This window comes from Cibotium barometz, chromosome 37, assembly GCF_041138505.1.
Source record: "Cibotium barometz isolate CiBa-2024 chromosome 37, ASM4113850v1, whole genome shotgun sequence".
Classification (NCBI taxonomy): Eukaryota; Viridiplantae; Streptophyta; class Polypodiopsida; order Cyatheales; family Cibotiaceae; genus Cibotium; species Cibotium barometz.
In genome coordinates, this window is record NC_141082.1 from 33,439,666 (window position 1) to 33,447,857 (window position 8,192).

The following is an 8,192-nucleotide window of genomic DNA, read 5'->3' on the forward strand; positions in this document are numbered from 1 at the left end:
CTTACTAAATTTGCTCAATTAATGACATAGCTGCCCATTTTGAGTCTACTTGTACTAAGGTTATGCACATTAACTTAAGGGTTCTCAAATGCACAATTTGAGTCTAGTTGTACATCAATTGGTAGAAAGTGTGGTACATGAATATAGAGAACGCCGATAACACAAGGAAGAGAATGAAAACATATCAACGAGTTTAGTCACGTATCAAGGAAGAGAAAGAAAACATATCAATGAGTTAATTAGAGCACATAAAAACGAGAAATGAACGGTTCATTTGTTTTTAGGTTGAATTAAAAAGCTCCGAGCTGTCTTCTTAGTAGCCCTTTTCTACCTAGTGTGGCTATTGTCCCCACACCCACGTACATCGAAGTTGGTGCTTTATGTGGCTTTGATTGAACAAATATCTATATAGCTGTGCCAAGTTGACCTCGGCTCCGAAAACAAAAACAAAAACAAAAACAAAAACAAAACAAAAGGTTAAACATATATCCATATAGATAGAAACGATGCCTTACAATCAAAGCAACCGACCTCCAAGGAAAGGAGAGGAAAAGTTTTTATTTAATTTAAATAAAGGAGTAAATTTAAGGAATAGGAGGTTGGGCCATATCATTGACGAGTTTCTTCCATTGGAGGTTGGAAGAACCGCCAGCCTTGATAGATTTTTGGGCGGCCTTCCGCCAGAGCGAGGTTGCGTGTTTAAGCTGTGAAGAGGTGTCTCCTTGCATGAGGGCACGAGCTTGTCGCTCGACCTCGTCTCTGTGTATGAGACCATTGTGGTCCGCCTCCAAATGTAACCCCACATTCCAGGCGTCCACAGAACACCTATTGTTGAGCATTTGGTCTGCAAAGTAGGGCCACCCAAGCATGGGCACCCCGGCGGAGATGCTCTCCAATGTGGAGTTCCAGCCACCACAGTGTGTTAGGAAGCCGCCCACGGCCGGGTGGGTGAGTACTTGGAGCTGGGGTGCCCATTCCACGAAGCATGCACGCCCTTGCACTCTTTCCAAGTAGCCTTTGGGGAAGAGGGATGTGTCGCCGTACATGAGGTCCGGTCGGATCACCCAAAGCATAGGTGATTGGCTAGCTTCCAAGCCCAAGGCCAGGTGTTCAAACTGTTGGGCGGACATGACAGCAATGCTCCCAAACGAGACATACAGAACTGATGACCGTTTAGCCATTTTAGGCAATTGTGGTCTTCTGGCCACAGGGCAGCCGTTCCATACGAGGCTAGCCGCCCGTCTCCACCCTCTTCGAAATACGACAGTGGTAGCAGAGGTCCCACTGTGTATACGGGATTGTTCTCCTCTCTCAAGGCTTCCATTGAACCTTGCTCAAGCTCTTCAAACGTGTTGATTGCAATCCACGTGCTCTCCTTTAGCCTTTGATACGGCTCCAGAAAGGCGTTGAACATGAAGTCTTGCGTATCGTAGGACTGCAAATACGTGTTTAGCTCCGTCACCTTCAGCGGTGGCACTCCTCGCACCCATGTTATTCGCTCAGGCTCTGTAAACGCAGTGGCACAACTTATTAGAAGAGAAATATAGCTTGTTTCCATAATCCTCATTAGAGTATGATTATCTTAATCACTAGCCACTACTAAGCGTAGAAATCAAGGATGGATGTCATCGTGAAGCCCAATCCCGTCCATTAGCTTATATGTGCAGCCTCTCCATTAGTTCAGCAGTTAAAGCCCAGCCCCATATTTCATTAGCTAATTATACCATTAAATCCAATTCAATCGACTAAATTAATAATTAAAAGCAAGTGCTTCATCTTCTCCGCTATGCAATACATAGTAATTGATTAGGAGAAGGTTAACCCACTTAATCATAAATTTTGCTTTAAATTACTCAGTGATGAAGGCTCACCCTTAGGAGATCGATGCCCTTGATTAACAGCCATGACGGATGCAATGGTACCAGCTGAAGCAGTCCAAAAAGCAAGCCTTCTGAGGCCAAATCTGGTGGCCACATCTTGTGTGAAGTAGAGGTAAAGGTCCGAAATCATGCAGGTGACAGGGGTGTCCTCGGATTGCAGTAGACCTTCCACCAGCTCTTCGAAAACCGGCTTCAAGCTATAGAAAGACTTGGCCAGCTCAACGAGGGTGTCTTGCCCACTGGTGCTCCCGTTCTCTCTCTTGTCCCTTATCTCTGCAAAGCGTATGTCAAGGCCCTGCTCTTCAAAACGGGGCTGCAAATTATTCTTCAGAAGTGCATGATTATGCTGTGTGTTAACAAATGTGATTATGAAGCCTTCTAAAGCAAGCTTTATAGATAAGTGCATCATGGGTCCTATGTGGCCTTGTGCAGGGAATGGGATGACAAGTGCATGTGGTTTAATGAGCTGGCTAGGAAGGCCCATACTGTTTGTTGACACGAGAAAAGGTTTGATTAGCTGCCTAACTGCGATCAGCTTAGTGAAGTGAAGTGAGACCCTAATTAAACAAGCTGGACGTGATGGGCTCTATATAAGGTGTCGAGAGCCTTAATGTGCAACCTCTGCGAGGATCTTGAGCTGAGAGAGAGAGAGAGAGAGAGAGAGAGAGAGATGTTATGCTGTGCGCTCTGCACTTGCCACTGATGATGATAATGAGTGTGAGGAAGATGGTCACCATTTTTATACATAAACATCAAGCGAGAAGATGTTCTCTGTTTTTGGTATAAAATAATAATAATATGGCATCTTTTGAAAATTTTACCGTTGACCGGAATAGAATATTTCACCTTAAAATTTGAAAAGGCTCTCACACACAAACCCCTTTAGTTGACTTGGCAACTTACCTTAGAATCTGCATCAGTGTCGTCACCTTAGACCTCATGAAGACGTCCCCCCTTACGCTAGCGCACGTGGCTTAATGGGCCTTGAGAGAATAGCCCAGTGCACATGCCGCATGCCAATCATATACCGCATAGTAAGGGCGTCACATGCCCCACATGCCCCATGCCCTCTTTTTTTTTTTAGCATTTTGGTCATTACATACTTGCGAAATGCACGTCAAAAATTACACTAAAATTCAAAAAAAAAAAAAACTTGCTACATTTCATCAAACCCATCAATCAAGGGTCCCTGCCAAAAATCAAGCCTCGCCGAGTGCTAAAACTTGACCTCCGCGGAAGCTGAGGTTGCAAGTTCAATGCTCGCCCCTCCCTCCCCGCCAGTCCATGAGGGGGGTGATTAAAGAAATGAACCCCCACCCCAAAAAAATGGGGGGGGGGGCGGGGGGGAACTTATTCTTCATGACAGTTTGAGCACCAATTTTTTTATAAACATTCTTCATGATAGTTTGAGCACTAATTTTTTTCTCGCATATGACAATACTACTATAACATAGTGAACAAGTGTGACCACAAGTGACATACCACATTTGAAGAAGCATCCATCCACATGCATCCACGTACTATTGAAAACGCAAAGGTAACGTTAAGTAAACTATACCACACCTAATATGATTGTTGGTGGTTGAAGTTTTTGGCTCTATTTTAAAATCAACATACATATTTTAAAACCATCTGTAACATGCTATTCATGTCCCTTAAAAAAAGACACCTTTTTGGAAAAACCATGTCTTGCGTACAATCATATCTGAAAAGTACACTAAATTTCTATGTTTTCGGATTTCCTAAATTTGATCTAAAAGTCAAAATGTCCTTAAAAATACACTTTATAAATTTAAAAATGTGTACACTAAAAAGTGATTTGCTAAATTTGATCTAAAAGTGAAAATGTCCTTAAAAATACACTTTATAAATTTAAAATACACTAAAAAACTATTTATTAAAGTGTACAAAATAATCCCAAAATAAAATTTCAAGTTTTATAATAGACGCTTACAAAGAATTCATCAACTTTTTTGTAATAATTTATTTTTAACTCCTCTATATTTTTTTTAAAAAAAGACACACTTCTTAATTTAGTCAAAGATAATGAAGTGATGTAAAATTTCTCCACACTAAAATTTTAATTTAGTATTTTACTTTTATTTTAAACTTACATTAATTAAATTTAAAATAGTATATATCTTATTTTAACTTGTGATAATATTTTATCATAAATTTATAAGTTTTTTATATGATAAAAATATTAAAGGATGATATATAGATAATGGCTATTGATTGCAAATATGGTAAATACGTATAAACATTTCAAGTTCAATAAAAAATACATAATGGGTATCGAATTTGTTATTGATTTTGAATATAGAACTAGATATTGAGAAAAATACATCTAGATATTAATTTTGAATATGAAACTAGATACTAAGAAAATACATCCAGGTATTAATTTTGAATATGAAACTAGATATTGAGATGTTGAAAGATTTTTTGAAAAATATACAGGTGAGATTTTAATACCATAAATCCATCGATTTCTTTATTGTATTATAAATAAGTATATAGCTTTTTTAGAAAAAAAAAGTCCAAAACAAGTAAAAGATTTTGTCTTGTTTTAGAAAATGGACACCAGGTATCTACATTGTGTTTGAAAATACATCATTTGGATGCTAAGTATCCAAATTGAGTTGAAAACATGCAAATCTAGTCTAAAACAAACAAAGGGCTTCTAAAACAAATAAAAGTTGCACGTTCTAGAAAATGCATGCCAACTTGAAAGTTACCTTGTGTGTTTACAACATGAATTGTGTTAAAAACAAGTACAGAGCTTTCAAAACAAGTTAAAGCTACCTATTTTGGAAAATGAATACAAAGCTCAAAAGCCTTGCATGTTTTCAACACATGTGAAAAAAACACAAGCCTTTCAACTTGGTATTTATTTTTTAAAACAAACAATGATATTCTACTTGTTCTTTGATACAAAAAATTTATATTCTACTTGCCTTTTGGTTTTTTTCTAAAAAGCGCTACCAAAGTTTGAGTTTTCTTGAAATACAATAAGTTGAGCTATAATACACAATTTTTAAATATTTTGGCACCAACATAACATTTAGATTATAGGCATGTCTTTTGAATGTAATCTAAATGTTGCCTTGGTGCCAATTTCTTTTTTTTTGAGTACATAGCTCAAGCTATTGTATTTTTAAAAAATCTTAATTTTTTGTAGCCCCTTTTTAAACAAAACCCAAAACAAGTCAAATATCTTTGCTTGTTTCAAAAAATGATACCAAGTTGAAAGTCTTTTATGTTTTTACCATAGTTTGTGTTGAAACACAACACAAGTCTTTTGACTTGGTATGAATTCATGTTGACAACACACAAGTGTTTAAACTTGATATCCATATTCTAAAACATGCAAATTTACTTGTTTTGGAAGCTCCCTATCCCATTTAAGAAAAATTGATACCAAGTATCTAATTTCAACGCAATGTGTGTTTTCAACATAATGTAGATACTTGGTATCCATTTTTCAAAACAAGCAACAAGGAGCTTTATTTGTTTTGGAAGCTCTTTGTTCATTTTAGAAAATAGGTACCAAGTATCTAGATTTGTGTGTTTTCAACACAATTTGGATACTTAGTATCCAAATTTTATGTTTTCAACACAATCTAGATACTTGTTTGGTATCGATTTTACAAGTGCACCTTGACAGAGCTCGGCGAGAGAAAGCAAGATGCCTTCTAAGAAATGTTGCTCCAACAGAAGGAGATGAGCTAGAAGAGTTTTTTCTTCCTGGTGGACAAGAAAGTAAAGCAGCATCCTATAAAGTGATTTGTGGGGATGTAGATAATCTTCAGAATATCATTCCAAAGAAAGATTACAGTCTTGTTATTACTGACATCCCATATGGTTTTAATATGAGTGGTTCTATAAATGATGAGAGAGAATATACCTATCAAGAAACTCAAAAGATGTTGTAGAATTTTCAAGTGTGGTAACTACATCAAATATGTGGAGATTTGTGATCTTTCAGAGGCTCGACTAGCCAAGCTCCATCAGCTAATTGCAGCTCTAAGAAAAGAAGCACATGGTCTAGAGTATGTTGTTTAGTATGATTTCAAGAAATTATGTTTTTAGTTTCTTTTCATTATTTTTCAAACACTTTAGATTTATGTTTTACTAATTTGATTGTAGGGTCAAAACAAATATAGATCATACTCGCGGTTTTCATTTCAAAAGTTCCTTTGAAATGCTCATGGTTGGCTATTGTGATGACATTAAGCAAAGACGTTTTAAAGCACATGTCAATGAGTCTAGATGCTCCAATGTGCTTTCTTTTCCTGAAGTAACTAGGAAAATAAGGCATGTGATTGAGTCCAAAGCCTTGGTGAATCCCTACTAGAAGCCTCAACACTTGATTAATCGTCCGATTGACCTATTTTCTATGCCAGATGATTGGATACTTGAATTGTTGTCTAGAACTAGTATACACTTATTCTTGCTTTAAAAAATCATGTTTAAGTATATACTTTCTTATTATTGATAGTGTGTTAGTTCTTATATTCATTTTTTCAAAACTACAGATACAACTGTGACATGTGCAATTAAGAGAAAGAGAAACTGTGTTGCAACAATTAAAAAGGATGAGATCCAAGTAGACTTTATTCCTATGCATGTAAATGGTGCTATGGAACTACCAAATAAAGATCAAGAGGTGGGAGAAGTCTCCATTGATGCTAATGAGAAGTTTCATTCAGCATCAAAAGAATCTATGCCTCCCCTCGCTGATGAGCCTAGGGAATTAGCATCTCTACTAGAAAATGAAAATTTTACTTTGATGCTCCCTGGTCCCCAAGGAGAAGAAAATAATGATCAATCCAATGAAGAAGCAGAGGAAGAACCAGATCAAGTGCTAGATGTTTAGATTTTGACTCTATTACTTTATATAATCTAGTTTATCATCACTCTACTACTTTACATACTTTAGTTTATTGCTCTGCGAAACCTTCAACAAGTTTTATCTCATCTTTTTAGAGAGAACTTTTATTTCATATTATTTGTATTGGCTTTGCTATTTGGGTCTAGAAATAGATCCAAGCATGATTTGTAGGGTTTTTCATAATTTATAGAGCTTATGATGTTATATATTCTAATCTTTTTTTTATCACTTGTCAAGTAATGTGTATATTTGTGTATAGTGGTAAAATTTGTTCCAAGAAAGTTCATTTAAAAAAGTCTCTTTCATTTATGAAATTTATAAAATAATTTTTAATTAAAAATTTTTGGTTTTTCTTTAAGTTGTGGGGACTTCTTCTATCCTGTTTAAAAATTCAAGTTGTTTTTATGTCAAACATTATCAGCTTATAATGTAGTTTTTTAATGTACACATGGAATTCTAGATGTGCTTTCAAAAAAAGTGTGTTTTTAAGCTGTTTTTGAAGTTTGCGAGGGACACATTTTCCCTTTCCACCTTAGAGTGCCTTCTCAAAATGAGCCTTCCTATAAGATTTCAGGGCATCTGTGATACCTACTCCAGAGTACATTGTGGATATCTCATGCATGTCGGCTCTACAGTAGGTGAGCCCACCTCCAACTTCCCATACAATTGTAGCATGTACTCGGTCAATTGGAACCAGTACACATGATGATGGATCCACACGAAGAACGGTTTGTCAGATGGCAGAATCCGGGCATCCCTCATAGCAAACTTGCCCCCACTAGCCAATATGTCAAGGAGTCCACATTTCCTGTATTGTGAATAAGCATTATGTTTCTACCTACATAATTAAAAAACATTGATGTGTCTAGAGAGTTAGAGATCTTACTCTCCATTTGAAATATGTGCTCGAGCAATCTCTACTAGCTTGGAAGTAGTGAATTTGCTAGCCTTTTCACCCTAGCCCTGGTATGAGATCACTTTTTTAAAAACTCTTTTCCACAGTCAGGGTTGGTAATTTGTGTCAGCTCATATCCTCTTTTAGGAAATAGTGCCTTTGTCTCCTTGAGGGTATCTCTGCAGTTATTGTCAAACATTTCTACATTCAGCTGATATTCTATACTCCCTCGCTCAGCCAAGCCATTGATCTTATCTTGGTACGTGGCATCAAACTTTGACTGCAATGTGTTTATGTTTAAGAAACATATTTTGAAATCAAAACATAGCTTTATTTTGGTTTGAGAAAGAGGCACGCACACACCTTGAAAACTAATTGTAACGACAGGAGTGCCATGGGAAGCTTCAACCACTTGGATCTGTTAGGTCCCTAATGAGGAAGTTCTTTCTGGGCCCATGCACGATCAATGTCATCAAACTTTGACAACCATGATTGTGGATCAGTAAGAACCCACACGCTGCAT

At 36.9% G+C, this 8,192-nt stretch overlaps 1 protein-coding gene and 1 pseudogene across 1 annotated transcript; both read right to left on the reverse strand.

Annotated features, from left to right (window-relative positions):
• Positions 1-584: 584 nt before the first annotated feature.
• On the reverse strand, positions 585-1,046 carry LOC147617198 (UDP-glycosyltransferase 85A3 pseudogene; annotated as a pseudogene).
• A 7-nt stretch (positions 1,047-1,053) lies between these two features.
• Positions 1,054-2,593, reverse strand: LOC147617199 (UDP-glycosyltransferase 85A8-like). The gene is made up of 2 exons (XM_086776809.1): positions 1,872-2,593; positions 1,054-1,506 (listed from the first exon to the last, which is right to left on the reverse strand). The coding sequence occupies exons 1-2, from the start codon at positions 2,362-2,364 to the stop codon at positions 1,061-1,063; spliced, it is 939 nt and encodes a 312-aa protein (XP_086632935.1). The 5' UTR covers positions 2,365-2,593; the 3' UTR covers positions 1,054-1,060.
• Positions 2,594-8,192: the final 5,599 nt, after the last annotated feature.